Here is a 21,799-nt window from a genome sequence, read left to right as displayed (position 1 = left end):
TATATTCTTAGAGATAACGTCACTATTTGTAAATTTAAAATGTACTTCATACTTTGTATGGATTTATGGTCCATCGTCTATTACACACATTAACGGCGGTATAATATTGTTATAATTTACCAAAATTTGTATCTTTATGCTGAGACTCACTGTTTATGCATTATTTTTATGCAGCAGCGTTCGAGACTGTGTCTGCCACTCCGATGTGCTCACAACGAATGAAATATAAACCATCAAAATAAAAATAAAGGTGGTTGTCGAACTGATGTTGCCAGAAAAAATACAGGCAACGACAAAATTTCTCACCCTGCAGCAAATCACGTGTATCAAACCTACCTAATTGGTATTATGTTGGAGAGTATTTATTTTCTTCTTATTAGCTTTCACTTACTGACAAACCCGACGTTATTAATGACTTAGCACCGTCTCATTTCTGAGAAGGATGGGACAAGAAATAGAATGTAACGCTTTTGATAGAATAAAAATCCGATCCTGTTGCCAGTAACTTCTTTCTTATTGCGCGAACAGTTTCCACGCCTAAGGCTTCATGTTCAGGTGCCGCCAAATAATTATGGAAACATAAACGTGTGGCAGCCGGCACAGTCAGTTATGACGGGTCACGCCCACGGCTAACAAACGCGTGGGAGCGTATGACCTATAGCCCTTCTTGACAGCCAAAACATCAGTCCTTCAAACTTTTTTCACATACAAAGAGCACATTTTCGGATATGGCTTCCTAATCAAAATTTTAACTACGAAGTTCCTCTACAACCTCAAGGAGCTAGTAACAGGAATTTTCAAACGCACTATGCAGGGTGAATACTAATGAAACCGACAAACTGCAGGGACAGAGTCCTGACTTGAAATGCAAGAGAAAAGGTCCTGTCAACCCGTGTCCGGAATTGGATGGTGTGCGTGCAAAGACAACATATCGTCCTGCAACACAGTACAGAGTTGCATCGCATCCATGTCACAGCAGGTATTCAAAGTGGTCTCCATGGAATGCAGTGCACGCGTTTACCCATCCATCATCGATTGCCGCACTCTTTGCAACGTTCCTGCCGCTCTCCGAATCGCGTTAGAGTGTGAACACGCTGTTGAAGGGTCTGCACACCGGCAACGGGTTCAGCACGCACAACGCTTTTTCAAATGCCCCCAACGAAAAAAAAAAAAAAAAAAAAAAAAAAAAAAAAAAAAAAAAATCAAAGGGGTTTAAGTACGGTGATCTAGCAAGCCACGCTACAGAGGCTCCACGTCCCATCCAACGTCCGGGGAAGATGTTGAGGTGCTGGCAAACTGTAATGCGGAAGCGGGGTGGTGCTCCGTCATTAAGAAATCACATAACCCGTCGTAATGCCAAAGGCACATTCTCCAGCAGCCGAGGCAGAGTTTTCCGCAGGAAGTCCAGGTACGTTCGTTCCTCCCTCGAGGCGTTGTGGAATAGTAAGCGGCCAAGTACTCGTATGTAGTCGACAAGAACCCCTGCCTACACATTGACGCTGAACCGATGCTGATGAAACGCATCAACCATTCCCTGAGGAGCGTCTGAACCCCAACGGTGACGATTATGCAGATTTATGATTCCAGTTCTGGTAAGGGTTGCTTTCTGACTAAAGAGGACTGATGACTTAAATCCTATAATTGTGATGGTCTGGCGCAAAACAATTGACAAAATCCTTCCCGTAGAGATAAATCCGCTGCAGATAATCCTTACGCCCATTGCATGTGATAGGGATACTAGCAGGTGTCATACAGGATACACATAATCGTACTTTGGCTTACACCACGTTGACGGGCCACTTGCCTGTAGCTTGTGCCGGGGGTTCGTCACATCAGCCTGTGCAATCCAGTCTTCCAAATCTAGTGTACGCAAAGTCCTCCGCCTCCCTGCTCGTTCGTCTGTCTCAAAGAACCCATGATCACACAAACGCCAGAAAAGGGCTTGAAATGTGTGATGTGGTTGGGTCTGTGAGGGTACTTGTTTTGGTATAGCCGTGATGCTTCTCGACTGCTCCCATCTGCTTGGCCGTACACAAACACCACCTCGGCGTGTTCCCAACAGGAATACTGGGCCATTCTGCTGCTTACAGTACGTTGCGCCAATCACACAGCCTACAACACACAAGGAATACACGACACGAGGAACTGTCATTTGTCAGCGCCATCTACCGTGGCAACTATGCATTTCCAGACATGTTCATAGGACCTTTTTCCTCCATTTCCAGCCAGGTATCCGATCGTGAAGTTTGACGGTTTTATTAATGTTCTGTTGTTTAAACTAAAAATGCACATAATTTTACAATCATTTAACGAAAATGTTCGCATTGAAGAATAAATAAAAACGAAAACCCACTGATGATGGCACAGTGGTGCCGAAACGTGTTTGGGTACTGAGATAAACGGTGTTTTGCATAACTGGCGGACCTCACATCCAAAAATTATTAGTGTTCGCTCTGTATACACTGCCGTGGCGTGTACTCACTGTATGGTGTAGGACTTTGTGGAGAAGGCGGCCAGCTGGGCCTCCTTCTTGGCCTTGCGGCTGCGCAGGTACCAGACGGCGAGCCCCAGCAGCGCGGCCAGCAGCAGGATGTCTACGGCGCCGAGCAGCGGTTCCTCCTCCACCGGCTGCGCACCCAACTCGTTGCCTCCGGCCTCTGCCTCCATCCTGCAACAGCCGCACACACGGACACGTCAAAAACGATGGCGACCACGGGGCGGCACTGTATATTATACCGCTATATGCAACCAAAGTTGAATACAGAAATTTGTATCGAAAGTAATCTTTGCTTAGTACTACACTACTGGCCATTAAAATTAGTACACCAAGAAGAAATGCAGATGATAAACGAGTATTCACTGGACAAATATATTATACTGGAACTGACATGTGATTACATTTTCACGCAGTTTGGGTGCATAGATCCTGAGAAATCAGTACCCAGAACAACCACCTCTGGCCGTAATAACGGCCTTGATACGCGTGGGCATTGAGTCAAACAGAGCTTGGATGGCGTGTACAGGTACAGCTGCCCATGCTGCTTCAACACCATACCACAGTTCATCAAGAATAGTGACTGGCGAATTGTGACGAGCCAGTTGCTCGGCCACTATTGACCAGACGTTTTCAACTGGTGAGAGAACTGGAGAATGTGCTGGCCAGGGCAGCAGTCGAACATTTTCTGTATCCAGAAAGGCCCGTACAGGACCTGCAACATGCGGTCGTGCAGTATCCTGCTGAAATGTAGGGTTTCGTAGGGATCGAATGAAGGGTAGAGCCACGCGTCTGAAATGTAACGTCCACTGTTCAAAGTGCCGCCAATGCGAACAAGAGGTGACCGAGACGTGTAACCAATGGCACCCCATACCATCACGCCGGGCGATATGCCAGTATGGCGATGACGAATACACGCTTCCAATGTGCGTTCACCGCCATGTCGCCAAACGCGGATGCGACCATCATGATGTTGTAAACAGAACCTGGATTCATTCGAAAAAATGACGTTTTGCCATTCCTGCACCCATGTTCGTCGTTGAGTCACCATCGCAGGCGCTCCTGTCATGTAGCGTCGGGTAATCGCAGCCGTGGTCTCCGAGCTGATAGTCCACGCTACTGCAAACGTCGTCTAACTGTTCGTGCAGATGGTTGTTGTCTTGCAAACGTCCCCATCTGTTGACTCAGGGATCGAGACGTGGCTACAAGATCCGTTACAGCCATGCGGATAAGATGCCTGTCATCTCGACTGCTAGTGATACGAGGCCGATGCGATCCAGCACGGCGTTCCGTATTACCCTTCTGAACCCACCGATTCCATATTCTGCTAACAGTCATTGGATCTCGACCAACGCGAGCAGCAGTGGCGCGATACAATAAACCGCAATCGCGGTAGGCTACAATCCAACCTTTCTCAAAGTCGGAAACGTGATGGTACGCATTTCTCCTCCTTACACGAGGCGTCACATTAACGTTTCACCAGGCAACGCCGGTCAACTGCTGTGTGTGTGTGTGAGAAATCGGTTGGAAAATTCCCTCATGTCAGTGTGTTGTAGGTGTCGCCACCGGCGCCAACCTTGTGTGAATGCTCTGAAAAGCTAATCATTCGCATATCGCAGCATCATCTTCCTGTCGGTTAAATTTCGCGTCTGTAGCACGTCATCTTCGTGGTGTAGCAATTTTAATGGCCAGTAGTGCAAACGCAACCACAAGGTGTAACGTGGACAAACAGAAAAAAATAGTTCCAGACTTTTCCTGGTTAAAAATACCGTTTAAAATATACCTTTTCCCGGGTCAAAATACACTATTGGAGTATTTTGCTGCCTACGTAGCAGAATTCCTTAACTCTGTTTACTCCACGATCCCCGATGCTAACTTTTAGTTTCTCGCTGTTGTCAATTCTGCTCCTTCTTATTACTTTCATCTTTCCGTATTCTGTACCCTTTAGACTCTTCATTCCGTTCAACACATTCTGCAATTCTCCTTCACATTCACTGAGACAACAATGTTGTCAGCGAATCTTATCGTTGATATCCGTTCACTCTGAATTTTAATCCTACTCTTGAACCTTTCGTTTATTTCCGTCCATGTTTCTTCGACGTACGGATTGAACAGTAAGGGCGAAAGACTACATCCTTGTCTTATACCCTTTCTAGTCAGAGCACTTCGTTCTTAGCCTTCCAGTCTTATTGTTCCCTCTTGGTTAGGAAGTCTGTAATGTCTAAATAGGGACCTTTAGCCGCAGTGCTGCATGAGGAAGAGATATCAGAGGGTTTCGAAATTACATCTGGTCGAAGAGATTAATTTAGCTCCAAGCGGGCGGATAGATCAGCAGTATACGTCAAATGATGTCTCATCATAAATCAAAAGCCTATGCAGACGACATTTTACTTGTCAGCCAGAACGAGAATGGGCTGAGAAATATGGCAAAAGGCGTCATGGTAGAGGCGACGAAACTGGGTTTACAGATCAATGAAAACTAGACTGAACAACTACTTGTATCACGCACAGAGCAAGATCAAGTCAGGTCACGCTGTCTTCACACAGACTGGCAGGTGTTACTCAATCCTGAGAAATACACTAGGTTCAACGCTATTACACACAAGACTAAACTCAAGACATCCTCATCATTTGCCCAGTTGTTTTCTACGGCGTAGTAACATGGAAAGCGAGGCCCACAAGAAAAACAGACCGTGGCACATACGTCACAGCACGTGACACTGCAGATCTTACGAGTGCTAGCAGCCGTCTCCAGCGGGAGCAAGTAACTACTCCAGACGAGTTTAACAATGCGTTTACATGCATGCAAGCTCTCATTAGCACACGACAAATGTGTATCTTTTCACTGATATTTTGATTTCTCATGGGCCCTGCACGGAACGGAGTGTTCGCGAGGTATGGTGGACAAGGCGACTGCTGTGACGTCACATGCTCGTTGCGGGGTGGGGTGGGGTGGGATGGGGGGTCGTAATTCTCACTGCCTCTGATGGACAGCCAGTAAGGAAGAGGGCAAACGTGTTGTCTTCTTTGTATTACAACCAGGCAGCTGAGAGGACGACGAGTGGCGTGACGGGAAGTCAGTGGATCATAAATGCATTGAGAAACAAGAGACTCCAGCACATTAGCGTGAGGCGAGAACATGTGAGAACGCAATGCCTGGAGATTTGGCGGGACAGCTATAAAAACCGCTCCTCCTTGACAGTGCGAGAATACGTGCGGGAGAATGGTACAACAAATTGGGCATTTTAAGACAGTGAAAGAAGTGGCCCTAAATCCTCACAGGTTCAGGCACCTTGTTGTAACAGCGGATGATCTTTCTGACCGATGATAGCTTCAAAAAATGGTTCAAATGGCTCCGAGCACTATGGGACTTAACTTCTGAGGTCATCAGTCCCCTAGAACTTAGAACTACTTAAACCTAACTAACCTAAGGACGTCACACACATCCATGCCCGAGGCAGGATTCGAACCTGCGACCGTAGCTGTCACACGGTTCAAGACTGTAGCGCCTAGAACCGCTCGGCCACTCTAGCCGGCTGATAGGTTCACGATAATTAAGGTGCCGGTATTTATTTAGCTTTTGACCTCCAAATACTTCGCTACAAAACAGTACACACACATTTCCACCGACGTATGAGTGTGGCTCGTAATGTCGACAGAAGTAATATTTTAAGGATGGATCAAACTATGGAAACAATACGACAAGTACGCAAAGGAAAAGAATTTTATTGTGTAATTAATTCTATTATTTACGAAGATATGGAATGATCTGTTGTTTTGTTCTGGTACTAAATATTTATTACTGGTACTTCAGAGAGACTGTTGAAGCCTACAGCGCAGGGGCGGCTCCAGTGATTTTGCCTCTCCTTGCAGAATTTTGAAGGATTTGGTATTTCCACAGTGAAGGCTAGTTTTCGTGCGTCATGCCTTACCTCTCGGAGCGCCGGCGAGCGCACGCCGTCGCTTTACGGCGGAGGCAAAGTGGTGTTTTTCTAGAAATTAAGGACAGAGTTCTTCGGTAGAGAAACCTTGTACGCTACTGGCTAATAAGGCGACTAGCTATTACGAAAGCGCCAAGAACTTGAATACTTCTGGCGGTTGTTTTTAGTGAAGTGGGAAAACGAGCTCTTTCTTTCGTGATAATCGTAGATTTTGTAAGTTCGCATGAGTCTAGAACTTGAGTAATTAAAGTAAGTTCAGCTTAGGCAGCACACTCAAAGGTGAACTTTAGATTAGCAGTTAGGGTGGTGAATTAACCCATGAATTCGTGGATTTAGGACAACTGAAAACGATAAACGGAAGAACTGTGAAAGAAGACAGGAGCATAAATAATTTGTCTTTCGAAAACTAACTGCCGCATTTTGAAGTAATTTCACAATGCGACTGACGTAAGATTTATAGCCAATTTCTGAGCCTCCGTGCTCTTTTGCTAGCATGCAGTGAAAGTTCTCCACTAAACGTCAACTAACAGCGAAGAGGGCTCTCAGTACGCAGAGGCAGACAGATTTTGCTAATCTGATTTATTTGCACTCGCTTCACTCTCTCCGCCATTCTGGTCACAGGCAGGTCAATCGGCACCGACCGACTGCCGTGTCATCCTCTGCCAATGGCGTCATGTTCAAGTCCTCCCTCTAAGGAAAAATTTTTGGCAGTACCCGGAGTTGAACCCGGGTCCTCCATATGACAGTCAGCCACGCTGACCACACTGCTACCGAGACGGACTAGAGAACGCAGGTGATCAGTTATTTTTCGTTTTTCTAGATTTCCTACTACTCTGTACACTGATTAGAGGGGTGATCGTAAAGAGTATTTCCTCCGAGCCTCTCACTGTTAACTAACAATTCTTCACGAATGAAGGTCAGAATGTAATTTTGTACGGCGGTCATCAAAAAGCGTAAGGTTTTAGCGTTCAAACTCGAATTATAAATCTACCAAGCATTCATTCATCACATAGTCAAGGTACTACCGAACGTGAAAAATGTATTAAAAATAAATAATGGTTCTAGAACCGACCCCAGATTTATAAAGTACGCACGAATTTCAATGCACGGAAGAAGAATTAACTGTTATTCTTCTGTGAGTTCGGTGAAATAAGTCCCGGTGAAGAACATGTTCTAACTTCTTTGCCCAACACGCCCTAGATATTTTAAACCTCCATCCTGCTAGATTTTCTGACCATTTTGACAACACTACTGACAACATGGAAGCAGGCACAAAACTTCCAGGGCATTTTAGTTTTCTGCACGATAAAGGAAGGCAACACCCATGTCTTGAGAAGCAGACGTTGTAAAAGTTGTCACAACAATGTTAAACTAATTGTATCAACTTAGTTATACCTTCGGTCTATATACTTATGATGCATGATGCTAACACACACACACACACACACACACACACACACACACACACACACACACGTGCTACTCCTAATCCTCTCCTCCTGTGTGTTACGAACAGCTACTGGAAGTTCACTATTTGTGTTTGGGACAGTGAATAGCATACTGATCTAAGTACGGAAAAATTAATCTTAATGCAGATGAGTAGGAAAAACAATCTTTTAACATTAATGGTATGCCGCTTAACACAGTCACGTCGACCGAATAACTAGCCGTAACGGTTGAAAGCAACATAAAATGAAACAAGCGTGCAGGGCCGGTCGTAGGGATGGCGAATTGTAGACTTCGATTTGTTGGGAAAATCCTAGGAAAGTGTAGGTCATCTATAAAGAAGACAGCAAACCAAACACTTGTATGACTTATTCTTGAATACTTCACGAGTGTTTGGGATCCCTCCAGGTAGCTTTAAGAAAGCCATCGAAGCAGTTCGGAGGAGCGCTGCAAAATTTGTTAACGACAGGTCCAACCAACAACCAATTACCACGGAGATGCTTCGATAAGACCAATGGGTTTCCCGGTAGCGAAGGTATTGTCCTTTTCAAAAAACACTCATGACGAAGTTTGGAGATACCAGCATTTACAACAGAGTACAGAAAGGAACGATCTTACTGCCACCAGTATTTATCACGCGTACGGACCGCAAGAGCCGATAAGAGTAATCAGGGCTAATGCCGAAGCGTGTATATATATATATATATGTGTGTGTGTGTGTGTGTGTGTGTGTGTGTGTGTGTGTGTGTGTGTGTGTGTGAATCTTTTTTCCTCCCTCCATTTGCTAGTGGTAGAGGAGGGGGACCGACAAGCAATGGTGCGAGATACACTCGCTCATTCGCCGTATGGTCACTTGCGATAAGTATGTCTTTGTATGTAGACTTGTTTCCCGAATTAAAAGAACTTAAATACACTACTGGCCATTAAAATTGTTACACCAAGAAAAAATGCAGATGATAAACGGGTATTCATTGGACAAATATACTAGAACTGACATGTGATTACATTTTCACGCAAACTGGGTGCACACATCCTGAAAAATCAGTACCCAGAACAACCACCTCTGGCCATAATAATTGCCTTGATACGCCTGAACATTGAGTCAAACAGAGCTTGGATGGGGTGTACAGGTACAGCTGCCCATGCAGCTTCAACATGATACCACAGTTCATCAAGAGTAGTGACTGGCGTATTGTGACGAGCCAGTTGCTCGGCCACCACTGACGACACGTTTTCAATTGGTGACAGATCTGGAGAATGTGCTGGCCAGGGCAGCAGTCGAACATTTTCTGTATCCAGAAAGGCCCGCAACCTGCAACATGCGGTCGTGCATTACCCTGCTGAAATGTAGGGTTTTACAGGGATCGAATGAAGGGTAGAGCCACGGAAGTAACACATCTGAAATGTAACGTCCACTGCTCAAAGTGGCGTCAATGCGAACAAGAGGTGCCGAGACGTGTAACCAATGGCACCCCATACCATCACGCCGGGTGATACGCAAGTATGGCGATGACGAATACACGCTTCCAATGTGCGTTCACCGCGATGTAGCCAAACACGGATGCGACAGTCATGATGCTGTACACAGAACCTGGATTCATCCGAGAAAATGACGTTTTGCCATTAGCGCACCCGGGTTCGTCGTTGAGTACACCATCGCAGGCGATCCTGTTTGTGATGCAGCGTCAAGGATAACCGCAGCTATGGTCTCCGAGCTGATAGTCCATGCTGCTGCAAACGTGGTCGAACTGTTCGTGCAGATGGTTGTTGTCTTGCAAACGTACCCATCTGTTGACTCAGGGATCGAGACGTGGCTGCACGATCCGTTACAGCCATGCGGATAAGATGCCTGTCATCTCGACTGCTAGTGATACGAGGCCGATGGGATCCAGCACGGCGTTCCGTAATACTCTCCTGAACCCATCGATTCCATATTCTGCTAACAGTCATTGGATCTCGACCAATGCGACCAGCAATGTCGCGATACGATAAACCGCAATCGCGATATGCTACAATCCGACCTTTATCGAAGTCTGAAACGCGATGGTACGCATTTCTCCTCCTTACACGAGGCATCACAACAATGTTTCACCAGGCAACGCTGGTCAACTGCTGTCTGTGTATGAGAAATCGTTTGGAAACTTTCCCCATGTCAGCACGTTTTAGGTGTCGCCACCGGCGCCAACCTTGTGTGAATGTTCTGAAAAGCTAATCATTTGCATATCACAGCATCTTCTTCCTGTCAAATTCCGCGTCTGTAGCACGTCATATACGTAGTGTAGCAATTCTAATGGCCAGTAGTGTATGAATCCAGAGGCGGTGACCGCGGAGCGCACAATCCGTCGTAGAGCTAGTTACACTCAAAGGAGAAAAAGATCGACGTAGCACAAAGGAACTATCTGATTGGGATGGAAGTTGGTAAATGTGATGTACATTTACAGACAAACGAATGATTTTAGTTTCAGAAAAATGGATCATTTATTCAAGAGATGGAGCTTCACAAATTGAGCAAGTCGATAATGCATTGGTCCACCTCTCGCCCTTATGCAAGCAGTTATTCGGCTTTGCATTGACTGACAGAGTTACTGGATGTCCTCCTGAGGGATTCTGTTCAATTTGCGTCGTCAGAATTCCGAGCTAGTTGGAGGGCTCTAACCATAATGCTCCAAACGCTCTCTACTGGGGAGAGATCCGGCGTTCTTGCTGGCCAAGTAAGGTTTGGCAAGCACAAGACAAGCAGTAGAAACTCTCGCCACGTGCGGTTCGTCATTATCATGCCGAAATGTAAGCCCAGGATGGCTTTCCATGAAGGGCAACAAAACGGGGCGTAGAATATCGTCGACGTACAGCTGTGCTGTAAGTGTGCCAAGGATGGCAACTAAAGGAGTCTTGCTGTGAAAAGAAATGACACCCCAGACCATCACTCCTGGCTGCCGGGTCGGATAACAGGCTGGTACCCCACTGCTGTCCAGGGTGTCTCCAGACACGTCGTCATTGACAGTTCTACTCCAGTGAATGCAATGCCAGGCCGATGACGTGTTTTTTATTTCTGAGTGTGTATTAATTTGTACTCATAGCTACTTATTGCTAGTTTTACTTTATACATAAGCGACAGATCAAAAATGGTTCAAACGGCTCTGAGCACTATGGGACTTAAACTCTGAGGTCATGAGTCACCTAGACTTAAAACTACTTAAACCTAACTAACCTAAGGACTTCACACACATCCATACCCGAGGCAGGACTCGAACCTGCGACCGTAGCGGTCGCGCGGAAACTCTGAAAGAAAGGTGACGTTCTCACGCAACCCTATTGGGTAAATCAAGAGAACAGGAATTCGAGGAAAATTGTGCACTAGTTGCGTTGCTTTTCCCATATAATTTGTGTACCGAGGTATATAGGCACTTTCCCTGAGCCCCTGCGTGAATGAATAGGGGTTGAAAATCTCTAATACTGCTAACAAGTACGCTCTGTCTTGTTGCTTGGTGGCTTGCGGAATACGGGCGTAAGCGAAGAAGAAAAATATTTGGAAACAAAAGCAACGCTCACAGGTGTTTAAGAATTCAAAAGATTAAGTAACACCTTAAGTAAGTGTGCAATTTCAGTGCAGGTCTGACGCTACGCTTTCATCAACACTTTTCAAGCGTTGCACGTTCGTCAAGTTAATTCCGCACACGTGCTCTTCACAAGGATGAGCGAGTCTTCGAGCGTCCGGGCGCGTGTAATACGAATGCATTCTTTGTAGCAACACAACTTTCACGGCAGCGCTACTGGTACCTTTCCAGACGTGTTCCTTCCTACTGTACATCAGCAGACCCGGAACTGTATCCCGGGTAATGTTTTGTTGCAGTAATCGAGCGGTACGTGTTTTAAAAGAAAAATGAAATGTGAGGATTATAAAAGTCGTACGAGAGAAAACATTGAGCAGATATCTATGTACCAAAAAAATTAGGTTTCCGCGTCATTTCGACGCTATTAATGAAACATTCAAGAAGTGTGCCGTCGACTCCGGTTACCACTGAAAGCATATGTCGCTGACACGTTTCCGGTAGCGCACGAATTTTTTACTAAGCGCTCCACAGCTAAGAAATCTTAAATCTAAAGACGAGGTCTAATGCACAACGCGAAGGCCAATATTATAAAAATGAACATATTCAACAAGTCAGGAAGGTAAGCAAGTGAACACCTTGTCCATTATTTACATTATTGTCCGTAAGGTGCATGTTTTTATCACAGGGGACCATGAGTTTACTTATGCTTTCAACATATACTTAGGCCCCTACTGCACAGAGGTAGTGAAATTTTGTACAATACATTAGCATATATTTCAGCAACCGTAAAAAAATTTTTTTTAGTCACCAGTCGTCTGACTGGTTTGATGCGGCTCGCCAAGAATTCCTTTCTTGTGCCAACCTCTTCATCTCAAGAGTAGAACTTGCAACTTGCGTCCTCTGTTTGCTGGATGTATTCCAAATCTTTGTCTTCCTCTATAGCTTTTACTTCCAACAGCTCCCTCTAGTACCATGGAAGTTATTCCATTATGTCTTAACAGAAGTCTTACCATCTTGTTCCTTCTTATGGTCGTCAGAGTTCTCCGTATATTCCTTTCCTCGACGATACTACGAAGAACCTCCTGATTGCTTACTTGGTCAGTTTATCTAATTTTCCATATTCTTCTGTAGCACCACACCTCATACACGTTGATTCTCTTCTACTCCTTGCTCCGTCCATCATTGGTTATTTTGCCGCCTAGGTAGCAGAATTCCTTAACTTCATCTACTTCGTGACCACAAATCCTGGTGCTAAGATTCTCGCAGTTCTCGTTCCTGTTACTTCTCATCACTCTCGTCTTTCTTCAATTCACTCTCTCTGGTGCCTTTACCTTTCCTAAAGCCAAACTGATCCTCATCCAACACATCCTCAATTTTCTTTTCCATTCTTCTGTATATTTTTTCTTGACATCAACTTGGATGTACGAGTTGTTAAGCTAATTGTGCGATAATTTTCGCTGTTGTCAGCTGTTGCAACATTCGGAACTGTTGTAAGGTATTTTCTCTGGAAGTCAGATGCTATATCGCCAGACTCATACATTCTACACACCAACGTGAATAGTCGTCTTGTTGCCACTTCCCCCAATGACTTTAGAAAGCCTTATGGACTGTTGTTCTGCCTTATTTGATCTTAAGTCTTCCAAAGCTCAAATTCTGATTCTAATACTCGATCCCATATCTCTTCTATATTTTAGACAAAAAGTTCGTAGCCTGGCTTCTTGAATGGACGGAGAAGGTAAAAAGTCTTGCGTAATCACGTTTTGAGAATGTGGAAAATGTGAGAGAACATTTCACAGTTTGTTTTCTCGGAAGCCTTCATCTGCTTTTATGTACGAACTTCTATGCCCTGCTGTAGAATTCTCTTCCCTGTGACTAATCTTCAAGGCATCGTCGGTTTAACAACGGTAAACAATTTGACGACTGTCACGAAAGGCTCGCGGAAGCCACTACAATTTTTATTGCAGATGAGCAAAAATTTTCCCAGACAGCAACAGATCACAAATTGTCCACATCAAGGAGATCACTGGCTAAGCGATTCATTATCTGCTATGATAATTGGCTACACAGAATTTCCTTTGTTCTTCACGCTAACAAAAATTTGAGGCAAGCAGAATTTTGGGAACGATGTGAAAACAAATCTTGAAGCTGTGGGCTGTGACAACTTCAGAAATAGCGCATATATTTCGGAGATTTCACATACAATGTACACCGAAGGAAAAAAGTGTTGTAAGGTGTGTTTTCCCACCTCAAGATCAGGGCTCTTTCCAGCCCGTGAAAGATACTGTAGGTCTGTGCAAAGCAGATGTGTCTATGAGATAACTTTAATTGCTGTGCAGCTTGGTACATGTCGGTCGGACCATGAGGAAGGCTGCTGTGTGGAACATTCAAGGTACACACGCTTACAACAGCCCAACAAATCTGTGATTGCGAAACAGTGCCTCTATATTGCTAATAACATGGAATCTGAGAACACGAGTTTTTTAGCGTACGCTTCCGACGACTGGGACAGCATTATAAGCTAATTTGTTGAAATTAAATTAGTGTGTAGATTATTTAAGAGGGTCGGAGGGGATGGGGACGGATCTGCTCGTGTGCTCTTTCTCTAGTGAAATAGAATAGGGAGGAAGTCAGTACAGCTCCGTCTATAGCCACGCATTTCGGCGGTAGAGTTGGCAGGCCGAATCGCTGGTGTCCAGTACGTGTAGCAGATCATTCTGCAAAGAATCTCATACTGACTGTTCCTGCGCAACTCCGCACACCGCGAATTCACATTGCAGAGCACCGGCAGCTTAGACTGCGGTCCACGCCTTGAAAATGACTTGTGGGTTACTTGTTCCAATATCGGTGGTTATTGACGAGTTCATCCGGCCACTGTTTTATTCTCAAGTTGCTAGCTTTCAATTTGGATAAAAAATGGGGTTGGGAGCGGGTGTTGAAGAGCTTTTAGTCTGCTATGAAATTCCACCAGGATTAGAAACCCAACTTATAAAAATAGAGAACTGAAGCCGACAAAAAATGGCTCTGAGCACTATGGGACTTAACATCAATGGTCATCAGTCCCTGAAGCCGACAACTTTAACGCGATGTCTGCTCGTCGTTCCGACCGACTGATAGGTCGACGAATTCAACGAAACCAACGCACAGTGGAAGGGCAGTATGTCTCGTTACAAGCCTGGCTCTTAGATAACGATGAAGTCTGACGTAAGCCAGCTCGGCTGTATTTGGTGACTCGCAAACATGTGATAATGGTAGTTCAATGATAGGTGCATTCTGGAGGACGACCTAGTTTTACGATTACCACAGTGTTTCAATCACAGCATACCATTTACAAGACGCTTCGTTTAACTGTACCATTCCTCTATATCTCTAAATCTTTCATCACCATTTGGCTACATTAAGATTAGGATTGCCTCGGTGTCGATTACCGAGGGCTGTACGGCTTCCTCTGACATTTAACGTGACTGTAGGTTCAGCAGCTGGCTTTCGAGCTTCATGTACGCGGGAACCTGCAAATCGACTCACTTGATTGGCTCTTCCTTGTGTCAGTGGAAAACAGGTCGCTAATATTTCGAGCTGCAATTTCTAATTATGGCTGAAGTAATTCTCGAGCTGCTCATCGCTTGACCGAGACACGAGGTATACGAATATCGACATGCCGTACTGTAAGTGGACCGGACACTCTTTTGCACTTGAAACGGTAAATTTCTGAACTGCAATCGAGAATGAGGCTGAATGGATCATATAATGGCATTCCTTAAAGTCTGTTTATCATGGTGAAATTATCTAAAGGGAGCATTTGGGGAGGTTTTTGTAGCTTACAGTATGAAGTGTCTCACAAATGCACCCGATATAGCCATTCTGGTATATTTAAATGAAAATGTCGGCGCAACCTGAATCTCTGGATGTGTGGCATAAATATGAGAAGCAGTATAGATATATGATAATGACCTGTCTTTAACAGTGTATGAATAGCATAAAAGAGTGAGTAAAAAATCTACATTTTTTTACCTTCGAAGAACACTAAGTTACGAGGTGTGATCAAAAAGTAACGGGAATTTGTTTTTGTTTAAATACCTTTATTTATTGATCATCAACTTTGGCCCCTTCAAAGTAATGCCCCTCACATATAATACACTTGTGTCAGCGTTTTTTTCCGATCTTGGAAGCTCTTCTGGAACTCACTTTTCGGTATGATGTTCAGCTACTTCAGTGACTCCATTTTTATCGCATCAATGGTGGCAAAACGACGTCGTATCATGGTTCTCTGCAGCCTCGGGAATGGAAAGAAGTTACAGGAGGCTATGTCTGGCGGATACGATGGATGAGGAAATTTAACTTTTTTTGCCAAAAAATCACGAACAGGCATGGAGGCGTGAGCGGGAGCATTATCGTGAAGCAAATTCCTCGAATGCTTTTGCCACAATTCTAGTCGTTTTCGTCGGACTACTTCGCGCATGCGGCCCATAACTTCCAGGTACTATTCCTTACTGACCATACGACGATAAGGTCTGTCCAATTTTAATCGACGAAAACAGTGAGGACAGCCTTCACATGTGATCGAACCTGTCAAATTGCTTTCAGTCTTGGCTCTCCAGGTAGTTTCCACTGGAGCTATTGGGCCTTGCTTTCGATGTCACACCAGCATACCCGTGTTTCGTCACCTGTTACTACCTCCTTTAGAAGTTCTGAATAGTTGTAGACTTCGTTCAGCAATTCCTGAGCGATGTCTGTGCGACGTCGTTTTTCGTCGAAATTCAACAATTTTCGAGAAAACTTTACTGCTACAAGTTTCATGCCCAATACATCAGGCCGGCCGAAGTGGCCGTGCGGTTAAAGGCGCTGCAGTCTGGAACCGCAAGACCGCTACGGTCGCAGGTTCGAATCCTGCCTCGGGCATGGATGTTTGTGATGTCCTTAGGTTAGGTAGGTTTAACTAGTTCTAAGTTCTAGGGGACTAATGACCTCAGAAGTTGAGTCCCATAGTGCTCAGAGCCATTTGAACCAATACATCAGAAAAAATTGCTTGGCGTGAGCTAAATGATATGCAGACATCATCAGTAACCTCTCCAATGGTGATTCGGCGATTTTCTGGAACTATTTTCTTTACTTCTTCCACACTGCCGCCAGAAGCCTCGGAATTAAATTTCCATTACCCTTGAGCCCATTTGGCATACGGATGACAAATATTACATCCAACTTTTAAAGCTTTCTTCCAATTCACACAATTTGAAGAAATCCTCATGTTTCAGTGAGTGGTGTGGAAGGAGCTGCATGTTGTAATAATGACATGGTGACATACGTTGGCCTCAGCCGCTGATTAGCAACATGGAAACCGAAATCATGGGAAAGCAGGGCAGTTGGCGAATGACCAGCTAGCAGCGGAAGCTGAAATTGCAAGCATGCTGACGTAATTGCGAACTAACAGTCGCTATACACGAATCTGGCGTGTAATTGCCAGCCTCCCGACCCTGGCGGTGACCCTGCATGACGCAGCAACGCGTTGCCAACGGAGCCGCAGATGCCTGCGTTGCTACTCGAAGTCTCGCAGACTCACGCGACGGCTGCCAGTTTTCAGCTTCTCAACAGCGACATTAAGAGTTTCTGAAATGAAAGATTCGAGCAGAGCTTTCTTCGACTTCTGAGCACATCTTAGAGCAGTGGTCCCCCAGCTGCGGATAATTACCCCCGAGGGGTAAAATGTAATTTTCTGAGGGGTAAAATGTAATTTTCTGAGGGGTAAAATGTAATTTTCTGAGGGGTAAAATGTAATTTTCTGAGTGGTAAAAACAAAGTAATTATCAATATTTTGTGCGCCTGTAACACACCGAGGAGACAAAAGTCATGGGACACACAACATCGTGTCGGACCGCCTTTTACCCAGGATAGTGCAGCAACTCTACGTGGCATGGACTCAACAAGTCGTTGGAAATCCCCTGCAGAAATACTGACCCATGCTGCTTCTATACGAGGGGCGTTTGAAAAGTCCGTGCAAAGTCCGAGAGATGGCACCACCGGTGCGTATCGAAGTCATGTTTAGTTAGTAGCATCTTTGGAAAGAACGTACACCAAGTTTCAGCCATATTAGTCTATTTCTTTGCGTTTGGCATTCGCGAATCAAGGAAGTCGTCTGATTGTCAAAAAATGAACGAAAAAGAATTTCGTGTGGTGATTACTTTATGAAAGGCAAAACGCCTCAGAAGACTAAAGAGAAGCTTGATAAACATTACGGTGACTCTGCACCTTCGATTAGAACAGTTAATAAGTGGTTTCAAAATTTTCGGAGTGGCCATATGGGCACAAGTGGTGATGAACGTTCTGGACGCCCTGTGGAGGTTACGACTCCAGAAACCATTGATAAAATCCATGGCATGGTGATTGATGATGGCATGGTGATGGATGACAGAAGACTTACGGTGCATGAGATTGCTAGTGCTGTGGGCATCTCTAATAAACTGGTACATAATATTTTGCATGAACATTTGGACATGAGAAAGATATCCGCAAGATCGGGTCCGAGATTGCTCACGCTTGACCAAAAACGGAATCCTGTGAAGTGTTGCAAGGATGGTTTGCAGCTGCTCAGGAAGAATCCGCAGGACTTGAAGCGTCGTTTCGTCACTGTGGATGAAACATAGATACATTACTAGACTCCTGAGATCAAACAACAATCTAAACAATGGGTTACCAAGGCAGAATCTGCACCAAAAAAGGCGAAGACCGTTCCTTCGGCCGGAAAAGTTATGGCGACTGTCTTTTGGGATTCGCAAAGGATAATCCTCATCGACTATCTGGAAAAGGGTAAAACTATTAGAGGTGAATGTTATTCATGGTTATTGGACCGTTTGAAAACCGAGCTGCAAGAAAAACGCTGGCGATTGGACCGCAAAAAAGTCCTTTTCCATCACGACAATGCACCAGCACACACCTCAGCAGTTGTGGTCGTAAAATTAATGGAAACAGGATTCCAACTCTTTTCACATCCCCCTATTCTCCAGACTTGGCTCCCTCGGACTACTATTTGTTCCCCAATTTGAAGAAATGGCTGGCGGGACAAAGATTTTATTGAAACGAGGAAGTGATTGCAGCAACTAATAGCTATTTTGCAGACTTGGTCATTTTCTATTATTCGGAAGGGATCAACAAATTAGAACGGCGTTGGACGAAGTGTATAAATCTAAAAGGACACTATGTCGAAAATTAAAAAAGGTTTACCCCAAACACGTAAGTTGTGTTTATTTTTGTACGGACTTTTCAAATGCCCCTCTTAACTGTTCATAACTGCAAAAGCGTTGCCGGTGCGGGATTATATGCATGATGTGGCCTCCTGATTATGCCGCATAAGTGTTCGATAAGATTCATGTTGGGCGATCTGGGTGGCAAAACCAATCGCCAGATCTGTCTAGAGTGTTCTTCAAACCAATCGCGAACAACTGTGACATGGCGCATTATCATCCATAATAATTCCATTGTTGTTTGGGTAGATGAAGTTCACGAATGGCTGTAAATGTTCTCGAAGTAGCCGAACATAACCATTTCTTGTCAGTGACCAGAGGACCCAGTCCATTCCATGTGACCACAGCACACCATTATGAGCCACCACCAGCTTGCACAGTGCCTCGGTGACAAATTGGGTCCATCGCTTTGAGGGGTCTGCGCCACACTCGAACCCTACTATCAGTTCTTACCAACTAAAATCAGGACTAATCTGACCAGGCCATGGTTTTCCAACCGTCTAGGGTCCAACCGGTATGGTCACGAGGCCAGGAGCGCCGCTACAGGCGTTGTCGTGCTGTTAATAAAGGCACTCGCAATTGTCGCCTGCTGCCATAGCATATTAACAACAAATTTCGCCGCACTGTCCTAACGAATACGCTCTTCGTTCGTCCCACATTGATTTCTGCGGTTATTTCGCGCAATGTCGCTTGTCTGTTACCACACACTAAGCAAACGCCGCTGCTCTCTGTTTTTAAGTGAAGGCTCTAGGCCACTGCATTAACCGAGGTTAGGGGTAATGCCTAAAATTTGATATTTTCGGCACACTCCTTACACTATGATCTCGAAATACTGCACTCCCTAACTATTTCCGAAATTGAATGTCCCATGTGTCTAGCTCCAACTACTGTTCCGCGTTTTAACTATGTCGATTCCCGTCGGGTGGTCTTAATCAGACCGGAAACTTTTTCACATGAATCACTTGAGTACAAATAGCTCCACCAATGTACTTGCCTTTCATACTCTGTTACGCGATACTATCGCCAGCTGTATATCTGCATATCGCTATCCGATGAATTTTGTCACATCACTGTACTGATTAAGAAAGTTAACAGTAATTACATTTGTTTCAAATACTAGCCGTTAAGCGTGACGCAGTGTGGTGGAGATTACAGCTTGCAAAACCCATGTATGACTATCATCCACCTCACACAGTGAACTCACTACACATAAGGTGTACTTGTACCGTGCGTCTAAGACAGTGAAATTGAGACACACACACACACACATGACAGATGCTTAAATACCTGAAGCAAATTCCCTCTACCAGTTGTAAGAAGTTCAGGAATGGACCATAAATTCCTTCATTATTCATGTTGCAACAATAAAAGACCTAAGTGACAGCACAACTCAACAGTAAGTGCGCAATGACTTCTACACTGCGGTAAGGCCTCACTGAATTATTATTATTATTATTATTATTATTATTATTATTATTATTTCTTTCTTGTCTCAGTCGTTATGTCTGGTTAAAAACGGAAGGTGACGCGGACATTGATCAAGCGTGACTTCCTTTTAACTGTACGGTATATGTTACATTGCATTTAGAACTTTCGGGTAATTGAACAAGTGTCAATAATTACAGATTTCTGTAGCTGTATATATACGTTTGGATGTAGCTGTATTGCGTTGATGTACTGGTGGATATTGTGTGGTATGACTCCTGTAGTTGATAGTATAATTGGTATGATGTCAACTTTATCCTGATGCCACATGTCCTTGACTTCCTCAGCCAGTTGGATGTATTTTTCAATTTTTTCTCCTGTTTTCTTCTGTATATTTGTTGTTTTGGGTATGGATATTTCGATTAGTTGTGTTAATTTCTTTTTTTTATTGGTGAGTATGATGTCAGGTTTGTTATGTGGTGTTGTTTTATCTGTTACAATGGTTCTGTTCCAGTATAATTTGTATTCATCATTCTCCAGTACATTTTGTGGTGCATACTTGTATGTGGGAACGTGTTGTTTTATAAGTTTATGTTGTAAGGCAAGCTGTTGATGTATTATTTTTGCTACATTGTCATGTCTTCTGGGGTGTTCTGTATTTGCTAGTATTGTACATCCGTTTGTGATGTGATCTACTGTTTCTATTTGTTGTTTGCAAAGTCTGCATTTATCTGTTGTGGTATTGGGATCTTTAATAATATGCTTGCTGTAATATCTGGTGTTTATTGTTTGATCCTGTATTGCAATCTTGAATCCTTCCGTCTCACTGTATATATTGCCTTTTCTTAGCCATGTGTTGGATGCGTCTTGATCGATGTGTGGCTGTGTTAGATGATACGGGTGCTTACCATGTAGTGTTTTCTTTTTCCAATTTACTTTCTTCGTATCTGTTGATGTTATGTGATCTAAAGGGTTGTAGAAGTGGTTATGAAATTGCAATGGTGTAGCCGATGTATTTATATGAGTGATTGCTTTGTGTATTTTGCTAGTTTCTGCTTGTTCTAGAAAGAATTTTCTTAAATTGTCTACCTGTCCATAATGTAGGTTTTTTTATGTCGATAAATCCTCTTCCTCCTTCCTTTCTGCTTAATGTGAATATTTCTGTTGCTGAATGTATGTGATGTATTCTATATTTGTGGCATTGTGGTCGTGTAAGTGTATTGAGTGCTTCTAGGTCTGTGTTACTCCATTCCACTACTCCAAATGAGTAGGTCAATATTGGTATAGCATAAGTATTTATAGCTTTTGTCTTGTTTCTTGCTGTCAATTCGGTTTTCAGTATTTTTGTTAGTCTTTGTCTATATTTTTCTTTTAGTTCTTCTTTAATATTTGTATTATCTATTCCTATTTTTTGTCTGTATCCTAGATATTTATAGGCATCTGTTTTTTCCATCGCTTCTATGCAGTTGCTGTGGTTATCCAATATGTAATCTTCTTGTTTAGTGTGTTTTCCCTTGACTATGCTATTTTTCTTACATTTGTCTGTTCCAAAAGCCATATTTATATCATTGCTGAATACTTCTGTTATTTTTAGTAATTGGTTGAGTTGTTGATTTGCTGCTGCCAGTAGTTTTAGATCATCCATGTATAGCAGATGTGTGATTGTGTGGGTATGTTCCAGTAATATTGTATCCATAATTTGTATTATTT

General features: G+C 43.9%; 1 protein-coding gene across 1 annotated transcript in view; it reads right to left on the bottom strand.

Moving 5' to 3' along the window:
- The window catches only part of LOC124788151 (NADPH--cytochrome P450 reductase), a 211,469-nt gene that overhangs the window by 97,234 nt on the left and 92,436 nt on the right, over positions 1–21,799 (bottom strand). Inside the window, exon 2 of the mRNA XM_047255298.1 lies at positions 2,483–2,668. Within this exon, the coding sequence (XP_047111254.1) occupies positions 2,483–2,667 (185 nt within the window). The 5' untranslated portion in view covers position 2,668. The remainder of the gene's footprint in view (positions 1–2,482; positions 2,669–21,799) is intronic.

The sequence above is a fragment of the Schistocerca piceifrons genome, chromosome 3 (assembly GCF_021461385.2).
Source record: "Schistocerca piceifrons isolate TAMUIC-IGC-003096 chromosome 3, iqSchPice1.1, whole genome shotgun sequence".
Lineage (NCBI taxonomy): Eukaryota > Metazoa > Arthropoda > Insecta > Orthoptera > Acrididae > Schistocerca > Schistocerca piceifrons.
Note: the sequence above shows the minus strand (reverse complement) of the source record. Positions and strands in the feature narration are given on the sequence as shown.